This window comes from Podarcis melisellensis (assembly GCF_964234715.1).
Source record: "Podarcis melisellensis genome assembly, chromosome: 5".
Classification (NCBI taxonomy): domain Eukaryota; kingdom Metazoa; phylum Chordata; class Lepidosauria; order Squamata; family Lacertidae; genus Podarcis; species Podarcis melisellensis.
In genome coordinates, this window is record NC_138537.1 from 35,236,449 (window position 1) to 35,262,807 (window position 26,359).

Sequence of the window (26,359 nt, forward strand, 5' to 3'; positions counted from 1 at the left end):
TTTTGATGCTGAAACACATGCACACATACTGCAGTTTATAAAACTAGGCGTTTTGTTGCTTTATCTCCCTATGAAAAATTGCACACTTTCCGAGCAGAAATGCACTGTGCTGTGTCATTTGTTGGTGATTCTTATATTATCAATTGATCTCATCAGACAGAATTGTTAGGAGAAAGGGAGTATTCTTTGGTGCTCTAAGTTCAAATTCAAGGGAAACATTGGGAAGTTGACAGCGGCTAAGTTTTTAATTTATAAATGTGGTATAAAATCGTTCAAAAGTGGTTGTACATCCTGTTCGCATGACCCTTCAAGTAGTTTTTTTTAAGATTTAAAAAAGCAGGAGAATGACACAATTGAAGTGAAAGTAAAGTGAGAAAAAGCTTATTTGTTTTTTTAATTGATATCAGTAGTCTTGTTCTAGGCCTGAAGAAACGATCTGGCCACTTTTAACTATATTTCCCTCCTTCCCTCCATTCTCCTGTGCCTCTAGAGTCAGATGTGTGAAGATAAAATGAATTAAAAGCCCCACTGTTGGAGAATTATGGGTGTGAGGCTCCAGGAACTACTGTTTGGGCATCCCAAGCATGGCTTGACTTCTACAGACATCCCGTCTTTCTATCGATTTCTTAAAAGTTGAAGGTACAACGGTACCTCAGGTTACATACGCTTCAGGTTACAGACTCCACTAACCCAGAAATAGTGCTTCCGGTTAAGAACTTTGCTTCAGGATAAGTACAGAAATTGGGCTCCCGCAGCGTAGCGGCAGCAGGAGGCCCCATTAGCTAAAGTAGTGCTTCAGGTTAAGGAACAGTTTCAGGTTAAGAACAGACCTCCGGAACGAATTAAGTACTTAACCCGAGGTACCACTGTATTCAACCACCTTTCATTTCAGTGGTTGCAAAAGCATTCCTCATATGGAACAGCTGCTTCCATTGACATTTATTGGAGCAGCTTGCACTTTCAAGAACTCCCATGTATGTATCAAAGAGCATGCAGTGCTCTGGACTGTGGATTGCATTCATGTCTCATTTGCTCTCTGCTCTTGTGGTACAGAAGTTATAGACTTTATTACCTCCATAGATTCTCCTTCTTCCAAAGATTGACCTCCAGTCACCAAGTAAGAAGTCTGCTTCCGGCAGATGACGTAAAGTGTCATCAAACAAGGGGCAAAACATAACATGCAGGAGGTTGAAGAATCACTCTGTGTGTCTTGTTGGCAAGGCCATTAGCTATTAGTCTCTTATCCTAAAATATATTTGATGTCTAAGCCCAGGAAATCAATTTGCATTTTGACCCATATATGCAAGTTCACCAGCAAACAAGGATATCATCCTATACCACTCCTCCTCATTACAGCCATGATGATTCCCCTGTAAATTTAGTGCAAATAAAATGAAGGGAAATGGGCTATCCGTAAAAGGGAATAATAAATAAATAAATAAATAAATAAATAAATAAATAAATAAATAAATATTGTCTGAAGAATCTGAAGAACTGTGCATGCACACGAAAGCTTATACCAGAACAAACTTAGTTGGCCTATAAGGTGCTACTGGACAATATTTTTTTTTATTTCGACTGTGTCAGACCAACACAGCTACCTACCTGAATGTAAAAGGGTATGTGAGAGAGCCAGTAAATAATTGGAGAGCAGGAGTATGTCAGTGGCCACATGACAAGCAGGTCTCTTGTGATTTACAGTGGTACCTTGGTTTACGAACGTAATCCATTCCAGAAATCCGTTCTTAAACCAAAACTGTTATTAAATCGGGCCGCACTTCCCCTAATGAGGCTTCCTGCTGCCAGTGCCCTTTCGTTCTTAGACCTAGGTAAATTTCTCACACCGGGACACTATTTTCGGTTTTGCGGAGTTTGTAAACCGAATCGTTCTTAAACCGGACTGTTCTTAAACCGAGGTACCACTGTATTTGTTTTTAATAACTTCTGCCTCCACATTTTGCCTAAGTTGAAGTTCTTTCCTTGCCACCAGCTGCTGGACCTCGTATCATTCTAACATTTCAGCCATCACCCTTTTCAATTTGCACTTCAATAGGCTCTATATATTGCAGAAGCTCTTGCAGTGATTGAAAGGCATGTGTGCAGAGAGAGAAGTGAATAGAAGCTGTTCAAAGAATCACACATTGGAGGCGACCCAGCAATGCAAAAGTGCCCAGAGCCACAATTTCTCTTTTCCAGAAATGGCATTCAGAGTTAGTTCTCCTAATAGTCAGTGGAGGAAAAAGGCATCCTTGATGAAGGAAAAGCATCATGTTAGATTTGGAGCATTCATAATTGGGTCTGAAACTCTTCCTGATTATTTGTTGTAACAGAAGAGTGGGTGGGGAAATGATTGACAGAAGGGGAATATATTGGATTGGTGGCCTGTGACAGTGTGAGTGACAGATTGAAAAAGACAATGCAAGCGAGGCAGAGTTTCTCATCATACATTTAAAGTGCTAAGATACCAGTTTAAACAGTCATGACTAGTGGTGTGAGGTGAGAATATTCTCCAGAATGAGAATATTCTCAAGAAAATTCTCCGGAGAATATTCTCTACAAACTGTAAATTCTAATGTTAAGAACCAGTTTTACAACCCACATTTTAAAAATTTAATAAATAATAAGTCAAGCTGTGATATTGCCAGTGTGAGTAAGGAATAATGATCATTGTGTTTTATTTTCTGGAAATAATAGCATTTATTTTAAATTTTATATTGATTTTATTAGTGTCGCACTCAAAATACTGTACCATGTAGATATGCTTATTAAAGAACGTACTCAGGTAGTGGACCTGAGATTTTTTAATATTCCTTTTACTTTAAAAGCTACATTTCCTTCATACACAACATAATTAGAATTCAAAGTTGATGGTAAATATACGGTTAGTGGCAGGCTTTGTGATTAACGTGAATCATTCACGTTGAATTTTCAATTTAAAGTTTGGTGCAAAAAATCAAAGAATGTGAATTCACTGCATTTCCCCATTGAATAAAAGTATCTGTACAGTTTTTGGTTGCCATCTGAACACTTTACCCATGAATAAACATGTATATTAACTAATAATATCATTTTCAATGCATTAAAATTATATCCTTTTCAATGCATTAAAATGAATATTCTCCTATTTTCAATGAAAATTCTCTAATATGGTCATTAATCGAGAATATTCTCCAAAAGATTATTCTCTCAAATTTAACGTCACTAGTCATGACTTCCCCCCAATAATAATGAAAGCTGTAGTTCGTTAAAGATGCTGAGAGTTGATTGGAGACCCCTATTCCCCTCCCACAGTTACAATTCCCAGAGTTCCCTTTGATGGGAATCGATTGATCAACTACTCTAGGAAGTGTTTTTGCCAATATCTGGGTCCCAAACCATTTAGGGCTGTCAACATCAGAGTAAGCACCTTGAATTGGGCCTGGAAAACAGTTGGTAACCAGTATAGCTCTTTTAAGATAGAGGCAGTGTGCTCATGGTCTGCTTCCCTTCCAGCATTCAAGCCACAGCATTTTGCACTAGTTGTTATTTCCAGGTCATCTTCAGGGGCAACCCACATTACAGTTGTACAACTTGGAGATTACCAAAGCTGGGTTAACCATGGCTAGGCTATCCCTACCAAAAACGGCCATTGTAGTTTGGCAGAATTAAGTAAAACAGGCCAATACCACAGAAGAGGCAAGATTATTTTTTGTCAGTCATTTCAAGTGAAAAACCCTGCATGCAGTGGTGCCCTCAGCCATTTACACACCTTTGTATGTACACTTGATTTTTTTAGGGTTAGAGTGATAATTTCCCCTTAGACTTCTATGTGTATTGATCTCTGGAGATCAGTTTGTCACCTTTTCAGAGGTCTGAATAGGCAAATGAAATGAACTGTGTATCCCACCCCCACCCCCATTTCTAGCATATTTTTAGCTCAGGCAAAATGTGTGTGTCCCAGTGATAAACTGTCTAGGATGAAAGTGAGTCGGTCAAGCACCAGGCTTCTGTTGAAAGATATATGCTATTTAAAAAATGATGCTCCGGATTAACAGAAAAATATTACAGTCTGTTGCAGACTTTATATACTAAACCGTTTTGTAGATTCATCTCCACTCATCACATCTCATTTGACTACAGCCCTATCGTGATACTTGGAGAGCCCTACACATTTTCTCCTTCGTGATAATCTTTTCATTTATCATTTGTCTTGCCTCTTGGTCCTGTTCGCTTTCCCACAATAGATGACTATTCAAGGACAGTTTTGCAGAAAATGAAGGATGTAAATGGGCTATAATCAGGGCTGAGCCAATGTAACTTTTCCAAAGCAATAATGGGCGCTGGGTTAGGAACATCCCCCTATACCTTATTATCTTCATTTCTGGATGGCTGTTCACAGCCACAGTATTCTCTGTTACTGTACCTCCTCTGGAATCATTTTCTGTTTTTTGCTCACTATGTAATCCTAGTCGATTGGAGATCACGTAGTGAACAAGATGATATCACACAATTTTATAGATTTCACATTGCTGTGCAGCCAGAGGAGGAGCACTGCCCATTTGCTTAAGGAGCTGGGTGGTGCTGCTCTCTTCCAGCAGTGAGAGCAGGTCACAAAACTTCTTAACACCTGGGAGTAAGCCCCCATTGAATTCATTATGACTTACTATGGTTAGGATTGTGCTGCTGGTATGTCCTCTTCAAGCCTGTCTCATAACAGCCACTTCTTAAGGCTATATTTAGAAGCTCTTTCAAAAAACTAAATAACTGCATCTAAAGCAGGAAACTTAAGATGATGATAAAGAAGATCTAAATGTATTTCTGCTATGCACACACATGCACGTTCATTTTATATCTTTGATTTGGATAAAGCAGGGTAGGGTGGGGGTGGGGGGAAATAAATCACTCTTCAAATGCAAAGCATTATGATGCTTTGCTGTTATTGCTATCTCCAGGTGCACCTCTCTTCCATAGAATATCTGCTGGCTTTTTCCCTTTTTTGCACGTTGATAATATCTGTCAGACAGAAAACCTTGGAGCATTAGTCCCTTTAAGTGATGTATCATGAGTTCTCTGAAGTTTAAGATTCTGCCACCATGCTAGATGGGACATGCGTTTTTCTAAATGCCCTGAATTGCAACTGACCACTCAACAAGAAAACACACAGCCAATCAAGTTTTTGTGGTATTTAACGGGGAAACCCAAATCTCTCCCTCCCTCTTTCACACCAATACACCTTTTTAGGCACGTCTCAGAGAGATGCTGAGTGCATCTCTCAGTACTGATTGTAACTGCACAATAATGGCTAGTGACAGCCTTCTTGAAATGTCAGTGTTTATCAGGAACAAGGTGCTATACCAAGGGGTGCGCTTCTGTCGCATTAGCCTGAAATCAACTTCATGTTGTATCAAATATCAGTATAACATCCTGACTCATTCTGTTTTGTGTACTCTTGTATATATGTCCCCTTGTATTGACAGACCATGAATTCACTAACAGGGCAATCCTATGCATGTATACTTGAGCATAAGTGTGCATAAGATTGCAGCTTTAAGGGACTTAACTACACATCACCTTAAATGTGTTACCTGACTTGTCATCAGGGTGTTTAACTAAAATCAAGAGGGGGGAGGCTCATCAAGATTAGGACCACAGATTAGGACCATTAGGAGGGGAGGTTTAACCCTTCCCTCTCCTGCCACAATTCGAAAGAAATTATCCTTCTACCCCCATAGAGGAATGGGGGGAATCTCTCACTGGTGCCAACTCTCACTAGTTTCACTGTTTCTATACAGAGGGATTCCCCCCCCCTCTCCATGTGCTGTAGCATCAGTCTAAATCCCATCCCAACTTGGTGTCACTTCAAGCAGTATAAAGTGATGTAGAGTACTAGTTAGTTCTCTAATTTGCTTTTGTGAAGTTTTAACAAAGGCTGAAGTGATTTGAAAGTGAGGAAAATGACCCTTGAGTCATTAAGAATTTCTGACTCATCTGTTTTGGTGGAGGCTGTTTTCATCATTACAGACCATGAACTGGCAACCCGCAAGTGTTCTTGATGGTATAAACAATCCTTTAATGAGTTCCATCATAATATATTTATTGTTTAATGCAGGAACTAGTGAAATGGCCCATCCTTGTGATGGATAGGGTATATGTAGACATTGCAGACAGAGACCCCTATGTATCGGGGGGGGGGGTCCAGTGTAGAGAGAAGCACACACGCCTGTGGTCTTTCCCCATCATTCCTCTTGAGTACTGTCCATTGAGGAAAGTATTATTTGTAAAGGCCCAACAAGAGGCAGTTCAAAATTGGAGGCAGGACAGAGTGGGTCATAGGGAAAGAAAAAGATAAAAGAAAGTTGGAAACGGACAGCTGTCTTTGCCAGACAGAGTACAGTGGTACCTTGGTTCTTGAACTTCTTCTATTCTGGGAGCCTGTTCGACTCCCGAAACTGTTCGAAAACCAAGGCATGGCTTCTGATTGGTTGCAGGGGCTTCTTGCACTCAAGCAGAAGCCACGTCGGATGTTCAGATTCCAAAAAATGTTCACAAACTGGAACCCTTACTTCTGGGTTTGCTTCGTTCAGGAGCTGATTTGTTCGTCAACTAAGCCGTTTGAGAACCAGGGTACCACTGTATATATGTCTGTTAGTAAATACTTTTGGTTTATATTTTTAACCCAGATGGTAATTTATTCTTGGCAATAGATAACTGCAGCTTGCACAATGCCAGTTTTACACACCTGGCTAGGTCAGCATGGTGCTGAGCTTGCACATCCAGTTTGACAGGCGAGTGACAAAAGGTAGATGCTCTTTGAGCGTATGTTGAGTCTTTGTCAAAGTTAGACTGCCTGTAACTGCCCTTCTCCCTCCTCGTCAGTTGTTCAAAAGGACAGGAAAGCAAAATATTGTTGTGCATTTGAAGTGAACAGCAAACCTCTGGTTGACTCCTTAGTTAGAATACCTTGGCATGAAAATAATGAAATGTGTATATTAAGAACATATCAGATTACATTTGCCTTGATCTGTTACTTATCTAAATTATTTATTCATTCCCAAAGGATTAATGTGCGTACGAACAAAGAAATTCTTCACTAGGAAATTTAGACAGGTCTGAACAAGTTTTTTTTTAAACACCGATCCCTCCCTAATATGACCCTTGGAAAATGCCTCTTTAATTCCCCTCAATTAAAAGGTAAAGACAGATTGCAAGCGTCTGGCAGAGCTTTCCTCCACACCTGCTCAACGAAAGCATGTAGGAACACATCTCAGTGAGAGAGATGCCCACTTGCCAGATTTTATCTGCCGCGACTGCTGCTGAGTGAGACCATAGGGAAGAAATTTTAGGAGAACTGTGTTTGCATAAAGATTGCATTGTTGTTTCTCTTCACTGAGTTGTCAAGTGATATTAGAAAGGCCTTCACAGTCCTGAAGATTTGACCTGGTATGAACTGATCTTCATGAAATTCTTGTCTTAATGAAAGTAGCATTGACAGGAGTACACCCAGGTATTTCAGCAGATGCGGTTACAAGAACAGGATTGATGGTGCTTGGCAAAACCATTCGCTGTCATGTCTGCATTCACACAGCACCAGATTGTTTAAAAATGGAACAAATCTTGTTATCCTTTGCTTTGGCTACAGTCCTTGTGTTCTGATTTCCAAGCACCCAGAAATGACAGGCTTTAATCTGATAATTGTTATGTTGATCATTGAGTGTTTTGGTTTAAGATAGTCCTCTCCACTCCCGCCTACGTAACTTTTCATCAGTTTTGAATTAGCAAGAGAAATTTTACTTGGCAGTGATTTGAGTGAAAAGCTGCATTTTCAGAAATATTCCAGCTATTCAGAATGGGAGTCGGGTATGTTTTAAAAACAATTTATTGGATCAAAGCAGCACTTTCTGCATGTCATGAGGATGATCCAGCTAATCAGCCCATTTCAGTTCCACTGATTGCAGTAGGAAAGGCTTATGCATATGCTGAACTCTCATATTAGAAGCAATGAGATGTGTCTGTTCAACTTTGACTTCATTGTACCCCATATCGACATGTTTCCCATGTTTTTATTGATTGGTTGATTGAATTTATATACCGCCCTATAACCAGAGGCTCAGGACAGTTCACAGAATAAAATCAAAATATAAGACCACAAAATACATAATCAAAATAAAAATATCAACCCAATAACCCCTGTCCTTCATTTATAACCTTTCTTGTGTGGTTGCATGTGGGGGTTGCTGCAACAGCTGGTGTGCACAGAAAATGTGTTTTGTGAATTAAAAAGAGAAATCAGTGGAGTCCATAAAGACTTCAGCCATTTCCACACACAGACAGCAAATGTGATGCCATCTTTTCCACCCATCCGCATGTGTTCATTGAATGCATGGAGCAGAATCCAATAATTACAAAAGGTCTTTAGCATGTCTTCTTTGATTGGTAGACAAACTAGTGACAGATAGTCATCAAATAAATGAGGAGTCGGTGGGCTGACATTCTCTGGCATAGTTTGGTGATGGAAGAGGTTACCTGCTATGTAAAAGTAGGCAGAGACTGAGCAAGACCAGCTGACTTCTTAAGGCTTCTGATCACCTCTCCTTAATTATAATGAGATTCCCGACATATTTTGTTCCAGCCCCAATATTTCCCCATGGAGGGACCATGCCCAGTGGCTGCTTGTTGGGAGAGTCAAAGAGTGTTGTGACTTGATTGACCCAGTTCTTACAACCATTTGGGGACTCTCCCTCTGCCTCCTAGCAATAGGATGCGAGGACCAGCATGTCATCCTCCAAGCACTGTGTGCCTGAAAATGGGACCAGTGGTACTCCACCATTCCCCATTCACACAGTGCTGCTACAGGCTGCTGGAATCCTCTTCCTTGTTTATCCACATATGCACATAGAGGAAAGTGAACAACAGCCTGGACAGATTGTGAAATACTGAACGGTCCAGTATGAGACAGCACAGTCAACTAAGAGTTGTATAAGGAACCATGAGGGAGCTATATTGCATTTATCAAATACTACCTGAGGAATACTAATGGCTGCAGTTGGAAACATTTCTCAATACCTGTAGCAAATAATGACTTACGCAGAGGAACATTGCATGTGAAGCATGGACTGATATGAATCTTAACTTCTTAAACAATGATGCCACAAAGCTTAGATAGGGGGTGTGGTTGGTTTAGGATTAGAATATTTCCCTAAGGTCCTGAAACCCTGATTTCAATCTTTGCTTTGTGGTTGCATCCATTGTAGGAACTTGATTAGGACTCTTTATTCAAGTAGATGAAATTACTGTTTGCCTGAGATCCCTTTATGTCAGGACAAATGCAAGTTGATATAGAAGCTCTCCACTCTACAGTCTCCATTTGACCTAAATCAAGAAAGTATTGGGATCCTTACCAGGGCTAGGCCAATACATTTTGCTGCCTAAGATGAAGGACAAGATGGAATCGCCAGCATTCCACAAACAGATGCCATCCTGACTGGTAACTGAACCTTCCTTCATCACTGCACAAGAGGCATGAGGTCATTTTAGGGGATCCAAGACAGACCATGTGGCAACAGAGGAAAATGACTGGGGGGCTCAGGAGGAATTGTAGGGGGTTGATGTTGCTGCCACCTGAGGTGGTTACCTCGCCCTGTCTAATCGTAGAGCCAGGAATTCTTAAAGAATACTGAAGGCTGCACAGATTGATGGGTTTGCCATACTATAACTATTCAGTTTATAAGTACACCAAGCATTAATGCACATTTCCAAAGACTGTGTTTCATATCTGTCTTCTCAAGGAACTTCAGTTTGAACCAGGAGTTTCACTTAATCCATGATACCTCCATGGTGGCTTTGTTTGTTTGAGAGCCTGATCTCGCAATTGTACTGCTTTTTCCCATGCACTTGCTCCAAACTTTGGTGCCAGCTCAGAGTGCCTGGATAATTCTGTGGAATGCTCTGACCTGGACATTGTGTTCTGGGCTTTGATGTACAACTGAAAAAATAGCTTATTCTCCAGGAATCTGATCTGTACACCAGTGCTGGATTACATTAGAAACCAGAACTGCCGTGGAACAATTCCAGCACTTGCCTTTCCGTATCTGGGATAGATCTGAAGATGATTCTGCATGATCCATGCACACAGAAATCCATTTCAGGTGGAACTGGTCTTTAGGCTGTTTGTACAGCTGCACACTGGGGGTATTTGTCAATCTTTCCCTCCCCTCTCCTTTCAGTCTTTAAGAATATTATAAATCTTCTTGGAATTCAGATGCAATATACCCAAAACCCATTCTGGGACCTCATGTAAATCCTAGTTCCCTGTTCTGTTTTGTAGTCTGCTGGTGCACATCATGATTTCATTTAGACTCTCAGGTCTCTGCTTTTACATTATGCTGGTGGTATGGGAGCTATTGAAGCATATTTCATTCCCATACCACTGAAGCAACATGGAATACCCACACTCCACCCCATACCAACATTGCCCTAGCTTACGAGAAAGGAGGTAAAGTGCATGGTTGCCTGACATAGGGCCTTTTCACATGTGACTCTCGTGACTATAGAATAATCTCCTCAGGGAGACTTGTCCTGTGTTGAGTTTGATGTATTTTTAGTGCTAGGTGAAAAACTTTAGTTTTGTAGGCCTTTTTCAATTTTAAAGTTTATTTAGATTGTTGTTTTAACCTGCTCTGGTACTAATATACTTTTTATTGCTCTTGTGCCGGTTGTTTTTACTTCTAAATCTTGCTTAGCCTCTCTGAAAACCCTTTGGCTGAAGATCAGGAATAAAAAAAAAGTCCCAAATAAATAAACAATAAATACGTGTGGGTTGCTTCCCTGCCAGAGGGTAGCCTGCTGGTCTCCACACCTGGTGATGGTCAAGCTGATCAAAAACCATGCCTAGAATACTTTCAGACATTCTTTCCATAGGAAATTCAGGTTTTGAGCATTTGGTTGTTTATTAAAAAAGAAAAGCCTTTTATCTTTGCAGCACCTTCAAGATTAACTTGTTTTATTTTAACTCTGTGAGCTTTTGTAGACTCCAGTCTGCTTCATCGGATTCTGAAATGGACATCTAGGGACAAAATGAAAGTGTATGACAGAGTGAACTGTCTATGAAAGCTCATGCTGGCAAAATAAAATAAGTTTGACTTAAAGTTTCCACAAAGACCAAGCCTTTTCTTTTAAAATATCTCCATAATAATCATTCTTGGGAGCGAATTTGTAACTGAAAACTGTTAACATGGCAGTGTTAAGAAACCATAAATAAGCTTTGGAAAGGCACAAGGAAGAGGAACAAAATAAAAGGCAAGTAGTTTCTTGCTACTGCTTTTTGTCATACACACAGAATGATTTTCACTACTTATACACAGTGATTCTGTAGGGCAGTGTGTTTCTCATGTGCCTGCAGTCATGTTCTCTTCCTAATGAGGTGGATCATAGCCGATGAAAGCATATGCCATAATAAATTTGTTAGACTTTAGGATGCCAAGAGATTCTTAACTGTTTTTGCTGCAAGAGATTAATGTTCCTACCCTTCTGGAAACGGGGTCTTGTTTTTGTTTTTCTCCATTAGGGCAAGCTTGGTGCAGGCCCGTTTCTAGAAGACTGGTTAGCTGGGAAAGGGAAGGAGCTCCTGCTCTGTAAACGTTTCCTCTGAGCAGTCCCCACTTTTAAATCATTACTATTTTTGTTTCGCGCCCTTAACTTGACATCACAATAATGCCAAATGAAAATAATGAAAATCTTGCATGTCAACACTTTTAATAAGTCTTGGTCTTTTAGATTTTTTTTAATCGGTGGGATTATTTTGTGTGTTTGTGTGTGTTGTTTTTCTCTGGTTGATTAATTTCTGTTCTTTGAAACTATTATCCTTTGATTGCCTTGCTATTTACAGAAGGACTGAAGCGCCACCCAGTGATCACCAGAGGGGACTGAAATGATTCCGACAAATTTAATCCCAGGCATTAAGACTCATATGCCTCAATCCAGTGCCAATCCAGCTAGTAGCACTGCATGTGTGTGTCCCTAGCTGAATTTGGAAACCTATGTGGTCTGGGTGAATGCCTGACTGTGCCCCAGGAAGCAAACAGATGCCTCTGGGAGCCTGCAACAGGGCAGGAAGGTTCTGCCCCAGCCTTGGTGTTCCTTAGCTTGCAGATTCTAAACATGGAGATTCCCTATCTAGCTGCCATAACGGGCCTCTCCACTAATTTATCCAGGCCCCTTTTAAAGCCATTATTCACATGTTGCACTGAGCACAGGTATAAACTGTGGACAATTGTCTGTGTGAAGCAGTGTGCACTTCTTGATTTGTGCAGCTCAGACTTTACACTCATTCTTGTTAGTTCTTAACGTCCCACAAGGCTCTCAGTTGTTTTTGTTGCAGGCGTCTTAACATTGATATTTTATGTCACTGTTTGGCTTTTGACAGTATTTGATATTTAGGTTCAACAGTTTTGTGACAGTTTGAGCCATTACCCGGAATGATATTTAACATTTTATCGTTGTTGTCATTCTTAACAGTATTTAGTAGCCGGCAGCTTTTGACACTTGCTTTTTCATACCTGGCAAAACCCTCAAGAGAGAATTCTAGAGTGGCCTGCAGGCCTAAGGGACTCAAAACGTTGATTTTCAAGTTCACATTTTAGTCAGATTCTGCATTTAAGAATTTGAAACATTGAGAGGTTTTTCGTTCTGCTCAGCTCTAATGATAGACTTAAATTTGAGATGAATTTAGCCATATCCATGAATTTCAGATAGTAAACTATTTACTGCTCTGCTTAATGAGCACAAGGATTTGTTTTTAAATTGTACAGATTGCTGTGTGTGTGTTTCTTCCCCCCCTCCCTTTCCCCAAATCCCTTCTATTTTCTTTGTGTGTCTGTTTGTTTATTTAGATTGTAAATCTGCAGGCAGGACTCTGTTCTCTTTTATCCTGCATTTTATATTGTACAGCTGCTGCTTCTGTCTTTCATTTTCTTTTTTCTGGTGGCACTTAGGAAATAATGGCTGTCTTCTTTTAAAGGTCCCACTGAGCCAATATTGCACTCGGGCTATTATGAAGCTGATGTACTGTGCACACTGCCGGGGCATGTCCAACGTAAAGCCCTGCAACGGCTATTGCCGCAATGTCTTGAAAGGCTGCCTGGCCAATCAAGCAGACCTGGACCCTGAATGGAAGAACCTGATTGGTAAGAAGAGCAGGCAACTGCACATTATTTCACTTTGGCTGGTCTTTTGCATGTAATTCCCGTCCCCCCCAATCAATAGAGTGCAGTTTTGGAGAACAAACAGATCAATTGATAGAAGCATTCACAATCCCTTTGCACTAAATTCTAAACACTATCGATATGTGTAGATGTTTCTGAAGCACCACTTCATCCTGTAGACTAAGTGCATACCTGCATCTCAGCTTCCCATGCTCTGGGCCTGGATGCTTTTAACTGCTAAGGATTTGCAAAGTGGCCTTGTAAAAAGCTATTTCATTCTAGAAGATCCCAGATTCAGCATTTAGCACTGGGTTACTCAAACAGTGTCGCTCTTGGCAGACCTGAACTTGCCTCTCTCTGTAGTGTGAGGAGAACAAACAGAAGCATGGGATAAAGAGCCTGGAATACGTACACATGGTGGTAGGAAATAAATTTGGGTGACCATTGGGTGATCATTAGGCCATTCGAAACCCACCAATGTTTTGATCAAATAACAAATTTCCTTGTGAGAAATTTGAATAAAATGAATCACAGATCGGGAGCAGCAACATCTTTTTTCTTCCGAAACTCCGTGCATATCTGCAATTATACAAACATTTAGGAGGAGTGGCATTCATCAGCAGAATGAACAGGACAATTGCTGGAATCGCCAAGGAAGAAAAGACTAGACTAGCTTTGCAGTGTTTCCCAATAATAATAATAATAATTTATATCCCGCCCTCCCCAGCCTTAGCCGGGCTCAGGGTGGCTAACAACAATAAAACAGTACAAAAGTACAGCATAAACAACACTCTAAAATCATTCATTATAAAATTAATTAACTTGTGAGTCCTGTGGCAATAGGTATGTGCTTTAACACACGGGGGTGTTATTGGGTTGTCTTTGTTTTTGTTTTTATTATGTATTTTGTTTTTTTTTTATTGTGGGTTTGTTTCTGTTGTGAACCGCCTTGAGATCTGCAGGTGTATACAAATTTAATAAATAATAAATAAATAAATTGACAGAAGTCATCACCACCGGTTCTGTAAGACCTTAGGCAGCTTTTAAAAAGCAAGTTGCTGTTCTTCGTTTGCCCCATTGTTACAACCGGTTAATTTTAGTGCAAGTAGGAGGATGAAATAGAGTCTAATTCCTGATACTTGAACCTATGGGCTTGACATCTTTTGTTGGTTTAAGCTTGTTCTGGAAACCCACTGAATGAAGTTGTTGGTGTGAGAAATAGACATAGTACAGCTTATACTGCATGTAGTGCTGACATGGTATTGAGAGCCAGCATGCTATAGTGGCTAAGTCTGGGGAGATCCGGGTTCAAATCCCTGCTCGGTCATCAAGGTCACTGAGTGACTCTGGGCCAGGCACACGCTTTCGTAGCCTGACCCTGCATCACAGGGCTGTTGTGAGGATAAAGTTGGAGGTGACAATCATGCCTGCCATCCTGAACTCTTTGGAGGAAAGGTGGTGATATAGATGTAAAATAATAATAATACTAACAACAACAACAAGGCTAGGAATAGTTTTTAAAAATAAAAATTCCTAGTGCATATATGATACTGTAATCATAAGAATCACAGAAAAAAGAATTATAAGAAAAAAGCAGAGACATCACCTTGCCAACAAAGGTCCATATAGTTAAAGCCATGGTTTTCCCGGTAGTGATGTATGGAAGTGAGAGCTTGACCATAAAGAATGGATCAAACCTATCCATTCTGAAGGAAATCAGCCCTGAGTGCTCACTGGAAGGACAGATCCTGAAGCTGAGGCTCCAATACTTTGGCCCCCTCATGAGAAGAGGAGACTCCCTGGAAAAGACCCTGATGTTGGGAAAGATGGAGGACACAAGGAGAAGGGGACGATGGAGGATGAGATGGTTGGATAGTGTTCTCGAAGCTACAAACATGAGTCTGACCAAACTGCGGGAGGCAGTGGAAGACAGGAGTGCCTGGCATGCTCTGGTACATGGGGTCACAAAGAGTCGGACACGACTAAACAACTAAACAACAACAACAATCATCATAAGAATGTGGGCATTTAGCTCCTTATAGGCTTAAATTCCACATGACTCACAGTCTCCCTGGGAATAAATGAATATATAGAAGAACCCATTGAGATACCCTACATGTCCAGTGCTGGTATATAATGATTACCTAGGTTTTTGAAACATTATTTGCATGACGCATTCTTAAATTGTGTCTGTTATTTACCCTGATAGATTCACTGCTGTTGGTGGCTGACCGCTTTGATGGACCATCCAATGTAGATATAGTCATTGGTACAATTCATACCAGGATTGCAGAAGCCATTTCAAATATGCAGGAGAACAGAGAATCTATAAAATCCAAGGTAAAAGCCAGACTGCAAAAGCTGAAAATGCAGTTTACTTAACAGCGATATTTCATTTATTGTATGTATTTATATCATGCCTTACCTCCATGTTATGACATGTATCAGCCCTGCTTAGCTTCAGCCTTCAGATCATGCCCTGGGAGCTTTTGGGCTCCGCCATTTTCATATCTGCCATCTCAGGCAAAGTAACGCCAAGAGAATTCCAACAATTTCTGCTGAATGACATTAGAAGTGCTAGGCCCTGGGTTGTTCCTTTCATGAGTACTGGACAGGCAGAGATAGCCTGATTATCTTGCCTGTCTTCTTTACTTGCACATCTTTGCCAGAGCCTATCTCCCTTCCGCCATAGGAGCTGGCCGGCTTCCCCTGAGAATCCCACCTGTCTCTCCTTCATCCTCCTTGATTTCAGAAGATTTTCGCAGCTGCATTTCTGAGCAGAATGTGATACATTAGCCCTGCATGGAGGGAATTCGCTCCTTCATCAGTCCTAAAACTGTGCAGCTCCCCATCCAACTGAGTCAGATGTTAACAGCGGAATAATTTGTGCTCCTGAAGCCCAGCTGCTTTCCCCATGATTCCTAAGAACTGTAACTAACAGGTGCTGATGGAGAATGAATCGGGAACTGACTGGCAAGTAGATAAGTCACTGATAGGCCAGCAGGGATGGAGGAAACAGCAGTGCTGCACAAAATACAGTGTTAATTCAACACAGAAATAGAGCCATCAATTCAGGGAGAGAGAGAGAGAGAGAGAGAGAGAGAGAGAGAGCGCACACACAGAGGGACGAATGAATCTATACCTCCCAGAAGGTATTTTTCATTGCTCTTGCATGTTTTATGCCCCTAAAAGAATTGCTTTGTAATAACCACAGTAATAAACTATAAATGGGTGAGCTACAGTGATGAAGCTGGATTCATTTGTCTCTTTCATAAAACAAATTTGGGAATATTTTATATACAAGCATTAAAAAGAAATGGCTAGCAAGGCAGTAGGCTCACCTTGTAAATCACAGATATGGGCCAAAGTGCACCATAAATGACATCCACATTGTCTATCATTATGATGCAATTAATCTGAAACTCTGCTCCAGGGCAAGTTAGCCAGGTTGTTGTCTTCTGCAGTGTGAGCACCCAAAACCCAGTTGACCATTCAGCCAGCTAGAGTGTTGGTAGCTGTCACACAGAATTATCACACAGAAATCAGATTCCACGTTGGTGGCAGCATCAGAATCCCAGATTTTAAAAGGATTCTACAATCCCTTTTTTCTGTTCTTGAAAGGAAGTTACAGCAATGGAGGGGTTATTGTTCCCTTAAAAACAACAACCAATTATATATATCTCAGCAGTTTAAAACAACAGCACATACATAAAACCTGGGATAAAGATTTCTATTGAGAAAGCTTTTTGAAAGAGAAACATACCGTATTTTTCGCCCTATAGGACACACTTTTTCCCCTCCAAAAATGTTATTGGAAAATTGTACTATTAGAATTGAAACAAGTTAATAATTTGCTGGTAAAATTTATGAGTTCAGAATGCAGGAACGAGAGTCGTGAGGAAGTCCAAGGAGGAGAATGAACTGTGGATATTGGAAAACTATATGTAACTTTGTATGCTTTTTACTGTTGAAAACTTTTAATAAATATTAATATAAAAAAACAAAAATGAAGGGGAAATGTGTGTGCGTCCTATGGGGCGAATGCAGGCTTTCACTGAAGCCTGGAGAGCGAGGGGGCGGTGCGCACCAACCCCTCTCGCTCTCCAGGCTTTAGGAAGCTATCCGCTAGCCGTGGGAGACGCAGCTCTCCCACGCTAGCGGAGAGCTTGCCTGCACCCAGAAGCTTGGGGCGCGCTGAGCTCAGCACACCCCAAGCTTTGGGCTTCGTGCAGCGCTCCGCTAGCCGTGGGAGAGCCGCGTGGCTCTCCCACGGCTAGCGGATAGCAGCCTGTTCTGGGGCCTGGGGTCGGGGGAACCTTGGGCTTCGCCCGCTCCAGCTCCGCACCTGGGGGGGAAATAAAAATTTTTCTTTATTTCCTCCCCCAAAAAAACTAGGCGCATCCTATGGGGCGAAAAATACTGTATTTAGCAAGCGCTGGAAGGGGCAGTAGAGAAGGTAATTGGAGGAAGTTCCAAAGGGTAAGAACACTAAAGGCCCAATTCCAACATCATGCAGAATGGGTCTCCCTTTAGAACAGTATCTGCGGGATGCACTGCAGAACATGGTGATCGGTTGGAAAGGAATCCTTAATTCACTGGTTCAATTGCAGCTGAACTGAGATTTGATTTGGGTGAAGGGCCCTAGCCCAATGGCAGGGCATATGACTTGAATGCAAATATACCAAACCTTTGCATTTTCAGACTGGAAGAAATATGCACCTGAAATTGTGGAGATCTGCTGCCAGTTACTAAACTAGACAGATCCATGGTCTGAACTAGTACAAAGCACCTTCCTATGTCCCCAAAGCAATGCGATATCTGAAAATTGGATTACTGTTGTGTTAAAATTGGTATGTGTGAGCAAATGTGAAGTTAGGAAGAAATATGATTAACAGGGGCATATTTTACAGCTGTGACTTATTAGATAAATGCTTTGCTATTAAGTTTCGTTTATTTTCTCCAGACCTTTCAAGGTTGTGGAAATCCCAAACTCAACTCAAAAGCTTCCAGCACTGAGGAAAAGAAGAGGCGAGGAAAGTATGTCAGTGAAGATAAACCTTCAGGGCTTAGTTCAGAGAAACTTGTGAGTATGGAATTTAGTTCTGACTTTTTAAGAAATGCTTCTGTATGGAAACAATCTGTGTGGCCCGTTGCTTAGAATAGCACTGGTTCAAGGTCACACGGAGAGCTTCCAGGTTGGCTGCTGGTTGGAAAGCCAATCTTCCCAGTCACAGTCTGACACCCTAACACCAAGTCACCAGTGGAGGTCGTCTTCCTGGTTTAATTATTCTTTTGATGATGCCATTGGCATTTTTGAGATACTCCGCTCATAACAATTTCAGGAAATGTGGGCTGCCACTGCTTTGTTCCTTCCACTCAAGCACTCGCAGGCACCGTTAGTATAACCCAGCCTGTCTCCTGAGTGAAAATACAGCCTCGCTGCAATGCTGTTGCAACTTAATATTTAAGAAACTAACATGAAAAATAAATGGGATAGTTCAGAGTACAGTCGTACCTTGGATCCCGAATGCAAGTCGAACATTTTGGGTTCCAAACACCACAATCCCGGAAGTGAGTGTTCTGGTTTACAAATGTTCTTTGGAACCCGAACGTCTGGCACAGCTTCCGATTGGCTGCAGTAAGTCGCGCCTTGGTTTCCAAACATTTTGGAAGTCAAACGGACTTCCGGAATGGATCCCGTTCGACTTCTGACGTACGACTGTAGTGGCCTTTCCCTCCCTTTGATTTTGGGACCTCTCTCAGTAATGTCAATGAAGTTCTAACTCTTGTTCCAGCAATGCAGGTTTATCCAGTCATTACTCAGTCTTACCCAGTGCATAAAGGTAAAGGGACCCCTGACCATTAGGTCCAGTCTTGACCGACTCTGGGGTTGCGGCGCTCATCTCGCTTTATTGGCCGAGGGAGCCGGCGTTTGTCCACAGACAGCTTCCGGGTCATGTGGCCAGCATGACCAAGCTGCTTCTGGTGAACCAGAGCAGCACACGGAAACGCTGTTTACCTTCCCACCAGAGCAGTACCTGTTTATCTACTTGCACTTTGATGTGCTTTCGAACTGCTAGGTTGGCAGGAGCAGGGACTGAGCAACGGGAGTTCATCCCGTCACGGGGATTTGAACCGCCGACCTTCTGATTGGCAAGTCCTTGACTCCGTGGTTAAACCCACAGCGCCACTCATGTCCCTTTTTTTACTGGCATACGTCAATGTTATTAGTCACCACTAGCCACCTTCTTGAAGAAAGTTGGTCTTCAACCTACTAATACATCCTGACAGTTACTCACCCACTCCCCTTCTTTGCCAAGCTCTTCTACCATTTTAGTGCTTCTGCTCCCAGGCCAGGCATTCTGGGTGCTCTGGGTCCATTTATCCTTCATAAGTACATAGGAAGAGGCCTGTTGGATTAAACCAAAGGCCCATCTAGACCATCATCCTGTTCTCTCAGTGGCCAACTAGATGCCTGTAGAAAGCCCACAAGCAGGATAGGGGTTTGAGTGCTTTTCTCTTGATTTTTATTGGGAGAACTTAAATAAATGTTGTGTTGATAGCTTTCTGCTGTATAAAATAGCAGCTTCGGTAAAGTAGCCTGTCTTGAATTGTGTACTAAAAAACAACTATGGAAATTGTAGCAGTCTTGCATTGTTGTAAGTGGATTAACAACTGCCCAGCGTTTGAACCCATAAGTTCTGGATCAGTTTATCATGACTGAGCTTGGAATTCAAAATGTCACCTTCAAACACCTTCCTCCTTCAGCTTTGATTCTTCTCCACCTGGCAGGTTTCAGATGCCAAAGGGAAGCTGAGAGAAATAAGGGACTTCTGGGTTGCCCTCCCAAGCACCCTTTGCAATGAAAAAGTTTCCTCTGGTTCTGTGAATGAGGACAGGTGCTGGAATGGAATGGCCAAAAGCGGGTAAGGCTGGTCAAAATGTGACGGAAGTTCAGCAGGATGAAGTACACTCACACACCAGTTTCATGAAGCTTTGTAATCTGTAAATATGAGCCCCATTATGGGGTAGGTAAGAGAGAAAAGGCAGAGTTTGCCTAGTCGAGAGAGTCAACATTAGTAGTCATTGGGATCCTGTCCTCTTCCTTGTTTAGACTGAGCCCCACATAAACACACACATGCTTGGGCAAAAAGATGGCTGCTGGTGCTGTTATTCCCTGCACCTGGTTCAAACGTAATGCTGAGCCATAGTTTAAGAAGCCAGTCACAGGACTGAGAGATCTTTCATCCCACCCACCCCCAACCTCTGGTTAAGGGCCTCCCTAAACACCAATTTAGAACCAGTATTTCTTTTTAGAAGGGTTATTTAGCAGTGTTAGAATGCCTTTAACCAGGTTTAGGGGCAGACATAAAGCCAAGATACAGCAGGTGGAGGCAGAGGGCAAGTGGAATTTGTGCCCACAAGATCAATTCCTAAGCCATGTTGTCAGAATTCTAGGTTTGATGTTATGATCAGAAGAGTGTTGAAGGCTGCAGTAATGTTGGTGAGTTGCAAAGACTTAGATGCAAGTGAAAGATAGTGACCTAATTCCAATGTAGCACTAAACAGTAATGATATTATGCGCATGAGTAGCAGCAGGCCTTGGGTTTGCATCTTCCCTGCTCCCCTGATGTGACACCATGGAGATTTGAAACATCTGCTTCCTCTTCTAGACAACAGTTTGGTCCCAGCTTTTATTGAAACAAACCATAGTTTAAACTAACCAAAGTCTACCTAGTTCTGACATAATAACAAACTTTTGGAAGCAGATGGTCCTCCTTGTGACCATGTCAGAATGCGCAAACCAGGTCAATGTCTTAAATCAATTGCGATAATGTTTGATACCCTAAAGTTGGCTTCTTGCATGAACACACGTGGCTCTTTGCAGGTATCTTCCAGATGTGATGGGAGACGGACTAGCCAATCAAATCAATAACCCAGAAGTTGAGGTAGACATTACTAAACCAGACATGACTATTCGCCAGCAAATCATGCAGTTGAAGATTATGACAAATCGACTGCGCAATGCATATAATGGGAATGACGTGGATTTTCAGGATACAAGTAAGTACGGAGATGAGAAAAGGCAACAGTGTTGTGCTGTGGAGGTGGCACAATCTATATCATGCATACTTATATGATATGATTTATATGATTAGCAGTTGAAATAAAGAGTTCTGCAGGATTCCATGTTCAGAAAGCAACAGAACATCAAAGAGGTTCAGTTCACAATTCTGTTACGCCATACTTAATGTAGAGCCAGTGCACGGAAGCAGTGGCAAGTTGGCTGCTGCAAGTATTGCCCTTATTTGCTGACACCCAAGAACTGGAGTGCAAGAGATCTAGTTAGTAACGCTTGGTGATTTTACTCCTCCCTCTCTAGAGTGCTGGCTGCTACATCCATATCTTTATACAGGCATTGCCAAGACTTGTGCACCTGAGATTACCCAGTGTCTTCCCAGGGTTTCTTCTCCCTATCAGTCCCTAATGCCTCATTTCAATGGACAAACTCCAGCTTTCCTCTGACTGTTCAGCAGCAGCAGGGGTTTCAAGCTTGGGAGGATGCTGTAGCTCAGGATGGTACAGTGATACCTTGGGTTACAGACGCTTCAGGTTACAGACGCTTCAGGTTAAAGACTATCTAACCCAGAAATAGTACCTCGGGTTAAGAACTTTGCTTCAGAATGAGAACAGAAATCGCATGGCAGCAGTGGGAGGCCCCATTAGCTAAAATGGTACCTCAGGTCAAGAACAGTTTCAGGTTAAGAACGGACCTCCAGAACGAATTAAGTTCTTAACCCGAGGTACCACTGTAGTTCAAAATATTGCTCCTTTCTGTAATTAGTCCTTAGGAGCCTGTGGGCTCAAGTCCCCTGGTAACTACAGTCACAATGAGAACATGTCCAGCTTTGGTTTGCTAAAAATGTGGATTGAAAGGCTCCGCACAGAATTTGGTCCACTCATCCCATTTTCCCCACCAGCTTTTGGGTGGTTTGTTAAATGTGGGCAACAAGGGTGAGGTGAGATCTATACCCCTGCTTCACTGCATTCCAAATTCTTCATTTGCTTTCCCTGGCTTTATGGCAACAGCAATGCACATTGTGTGGTTTAATTTGCAAGCTCTTTTGGAACTGCCATGCTTACTTGAACTTTTGTCTTGCCTAGGTGATGACATTAGTGGTTCTGGAAGCGGCGATAGTTGCATTGACGACATCTGTGGCAAAAAACTCTCCAAGAGCGCTAGCACCAGGCCGCCAGAGACGCATCCAATGCCTAAGCAGTCTGGACAAGGTGTTGGTGGAAATAGCAGCAACATACTTTTGCCTTCTTCCTTTCTTTTATTACTTTCTCTGGCTGCTGTTGCAGCACAGTACCTGCGGCGGTAACTCATTTGTGCGGCCGTGAAAGAGACTGTGGGTGGTTGTGGTCTTAACTTTGCCAAAAATGTGGACTATATTTAATTCATCTTGGCAAAATGAGGGAGATAAAACGTTCTTGATTGTTTGTGATGACCTGGCAGTGCTAGAACTGGTCTTTCCCCCTCCCCTTTCTTTTTTGGTCTTCTTTGAATGTTGGGGCCTTCTTTCTTTACCTCTTTTTATCATTAATTTGCCACAACGAGACACTTAGGAGCCTACAACAGATCTTGGCAGATATGGGTAATAAGGACAAATGACCTTCAAGGCCACATCATTTTTATTGACTCCAATAAAACACACAAGTATCTATCTCATATTCATATTTAGCTGTAGCCAAAGATGTGCTACAATTGTTTAAAACAATACACCTTTTTTAATTTAAAAATCTTCCAGGTGCTGTAACAGTTCATTATTTTCCATTAAGCAAGTGGCAAATGGTCCCTCCAGTATACCAGATTAGCAAAGGGATTATGGTGGAATTTGGAACGAAATTACTTTAATTGGCAAATACCTCTGTTAAAATGAGTGGTTGAAGCCACTTAATATTTCTCTTCTACATCTAAATGAATTAGAGTGAGATTCAAGTTTTGCATGATCCTTTGAAAGTAGCATTCAAAATTGATAAAATGCAATACAGAATTGTAATATGCAACATTATGGTAGAAATATGCATGGGGAGATTTCTGTCTGGGAAGCATTGTTTGCAGTTTGAGGCTGAAAAATTTCCCGTTATTAATAGTGACAACAGTTGACTTTTACCAAAGGGATGATGCAAAGAAACTGCTTTGTGTGTTATTACTGATCCTGTTAGCAAAGCCTGGAGGCGACTAATTGTTTGGCCCAGGGAACAATTATATGCTATCAAACACCCCAGGGAATTTCCATGGCTACAACCTGCCCAAAGTACCACCAATTATGCCGATGGAAAGCAGACCAAAGCCATAGTTTGAGTCATCGAGTCAACCAGCTGCTACCTTATTTCATCTCACATTGGCATAGTTAACCTTATGTTCTCTAGTCCTTGTTTAGTAAAACTGCTTCACTTCAGCTAATTTCCTGATTGTTGCTACATATTTGCCAGGAGTATTGTCTGATATCAAGGAGGAAAGAGGGGCTGTCCAACCACATATCTACAGCAATAGATTCTCCTATGTATTTCGCCGTTGAGACACAGTTCTCTGCTTTGGGTTCTTTTGGTACAGCCATAAACCTTTCTCACCCCCTCTTTCAAAAATATCTAGCATAGAAAGGCCAGTCCTATTCATGTTGTCGAATGATAGGAAGCCTTCGACACAATCTTTGCTGTTAATTCACTTATATCATGACTTTCCTTTTAGGACACAGGGATTATGAAAGCATATTTTTTACATTTAATATATAGATATATGGGCTTTGCATAAATGTCGAAAACATTTCTCTTCTGCATCAAAGACAAATGCATTTCTTAACGACAGCATTCAAAAAGGCAGAATTACAGAATCAGTTATAAAACATGCAGAGTTAGCAGGGAAGTCATTCTAGTATTGTGGCACATGAATTAATGCAAGCAAATTAATTCAAATGAGTTATCTTTCCCATTCCCGGCCCTATTTGTTTTTCTACAACACTGGGAGAAATTAATTTCCTAATCACTTCAATCGGTATTGGAGGCTGCTGAAAACATCACCAGAATGTTGAAAATACGCTACTGAAGTCTTGGCGCCAGAACGAATTTGTTGCTCCAAAGAACACCTTCTTTTGCACACATTACTTTCAGTCCCTTGTTAAGTAGAACAATACACCACCCCACTTTCATTATTGATCTCGTCCATCTAATATATTTATTTTTGTTCTCAGTTTAGACCATTCTTAATAATTCTGAATACAAATGAGGCATGAAAAGCAAATATCCTGCCTCCTTTGAACGTTAAGTTCAAATGCCTGGGAAAAAATGGAGTGCCACATTCAAATAGCATTATATATGTAGCCTTCTGTTGGTAAAAAATAGAAATGAAATGTTATACACATTGAGGTAAAAATGAAACAGCTGCCATTTCCTCCCCCCTGAATGAAAATCTTATGCCAAACTGCTGGAGAGCTGTAAACTCAACACAGTCCTGGGCTCAAACTATGAGAGAACTAGGGCCTGGTGCGTTTACTCTGTTGCTTTTAACTCGGCCTGCCACATCACATCTGAAACAGAAACTGGCTGTGTGAAAATATTTTTTTCTAAGAGGAATGTGCAAATAGGGACTGATGGCCCTCACCCTCCACTTCCCTCCCCAAAGCCTCTCCCTCCCAGCCAACTTTACTTCCCGTATGAGAGCCCAATTGAGGAAAACATGACATTGGGGAGAGAGGCTATGCTACAAGGAAGCAGGCTGTGAGGGGGTGGAAGTTTTTAGGGCCCATTTGCTCAATCCTGATTTTTATACGCAGTTGGGCCATCCCGTATTTAAATAAATGAGTCTGCCACTCCTTTGAGCCTCATTTGTCATTTGAGCCTCGGTCTCTTGATGAATGCTAAATCTAATGCTCTTAGGATCTGAAGTTTTGTGATTTGAAAAGTTTCTCATATATATATATATATATATATATATATATATATATATATATATATATATGAATGAATGACATTGCTCTGTTTCTATGTTTAAAAACACCTTATAAAACCCAAGCCCTTTGCAAAGCTGTCAGCCAGAAACCAGTCACGGTTTTTTTTTTCTTTTTGTGCCATAATGTATTTTTCAGTGGAGGGCTGAGGGTCAATAGAGGCTTTAAGAGCACTGATATTTATCATTTACAAATGACAAACAACCTATAATTTTCTGGTGGGCTTGTTAGAGAGTTATGGTACAAATATATCCAGAGTACACCTTGGCTTTTTTTAAAAAAATGCAGTTCTATCTGCAAAATTAAGATTTATTTCACTTACTGGCATTCTTGGCCATTTATATATTTCTTTTGGTTACCAAGTTCCTGTAACTATCTTGCACTGTTGAACTATGTTCTTTGAATCCTTGTATAAATAAAATAAAAAAAGGCTGGAGACTTAAATCTATATGAACGTCCCTTGCAACAACATGCTGCTTTATTTGTTCTGTTTTTACTGATTTTCAGCAGGTGCCAGACTAGCATCATGAAAAAGTATTTGTCAACTTGCTGATGATAAATAATAGCATGAAGAATGGTCTGCCATACCTGTATACTGTTAAAATAGCTACATCTTGATTAGTATTGCTATGCATTTACTCAGAAGCAAGTCTAAGTTTGATGGGCCTTAGTCCTTAGTAAGTGTATTTAGGATAGCGCCATTAATGCTAACACTTGAAGGCAATGAGCCACCTAGCTACTGTGGCACACCAATATGTGATGCCCTTCTAACTCCCTATAACTGAATGTTGTAATCGACAGACACCAAAATGTATTTTTATCCAGAATGGTGTGACCAGGACAGCAGCCACCTACGTATGGGCCGGAGTACAGTTAAGAGCCTTTTACGCGTTACATCCAACACATGGAGCTCCCACATGGTTTTTCAGTAGTCCCTCTCAGAGCAGCTGTTGTTTTGATCAGCCCTCCTTTCCAAGTCAGTGTACAGTATTTAGGACTGGTGTTCAAATGTTAAAACATGCTTAATGGTCCAGAGAACCAGAGGAGAGGCACTTCTAGATAAACAGTGCCTACTGGAGGAAAAATTGTACACCTGTCCCAGTCCATTATGTGGATGGTCTGTGTTGGATTTAGTTGCCCAGATCTAGCAGCAGAGATGCAAGCGTGGAA

The 26,359-nt window shown here is 41.3% G+C and overlaps 1 protein-coding gene across 1 annotated transcript in view; it reads left to right on the forward strand.

Annotated features, from left to right (window-relative positions):
- GPC1 (glypican 1) overlaps positions 1-25,461 on the forward strand; it is a 189,465-nt gene extending 164,004 nt beyond the window's left edge. Inside the window, exons 4-9 of the mRNA XM_081910466.1 lie at positions 12,995-13,160; positions 15,388-15,518; positions 18,142-18,261; positions 19,971-20,104; positions 21,067-21,242; positions 22,344-25,461. Coding sequence (XP_081766592.1) covers positions 12,995-13,160; positions 15,388-15,518; positions 18,142-18,261; positions 19,971-20,104; positions 21,067-21,242; positions 22,344-22,564 — 948 coding nt within the window. The 3' untranslated portion in view covers positions 22,565-25,461. The remainder of the gene's footprint in view (positions 1-12,994; positions 13,161-15,387; positions 15,519-18,141; positions 18,262-19,970; positions 20,105-21,066; positions 21,243-22,343) is intronic.
- Positions 25,462-26,359: the final 898 nt, after the last annotated feature.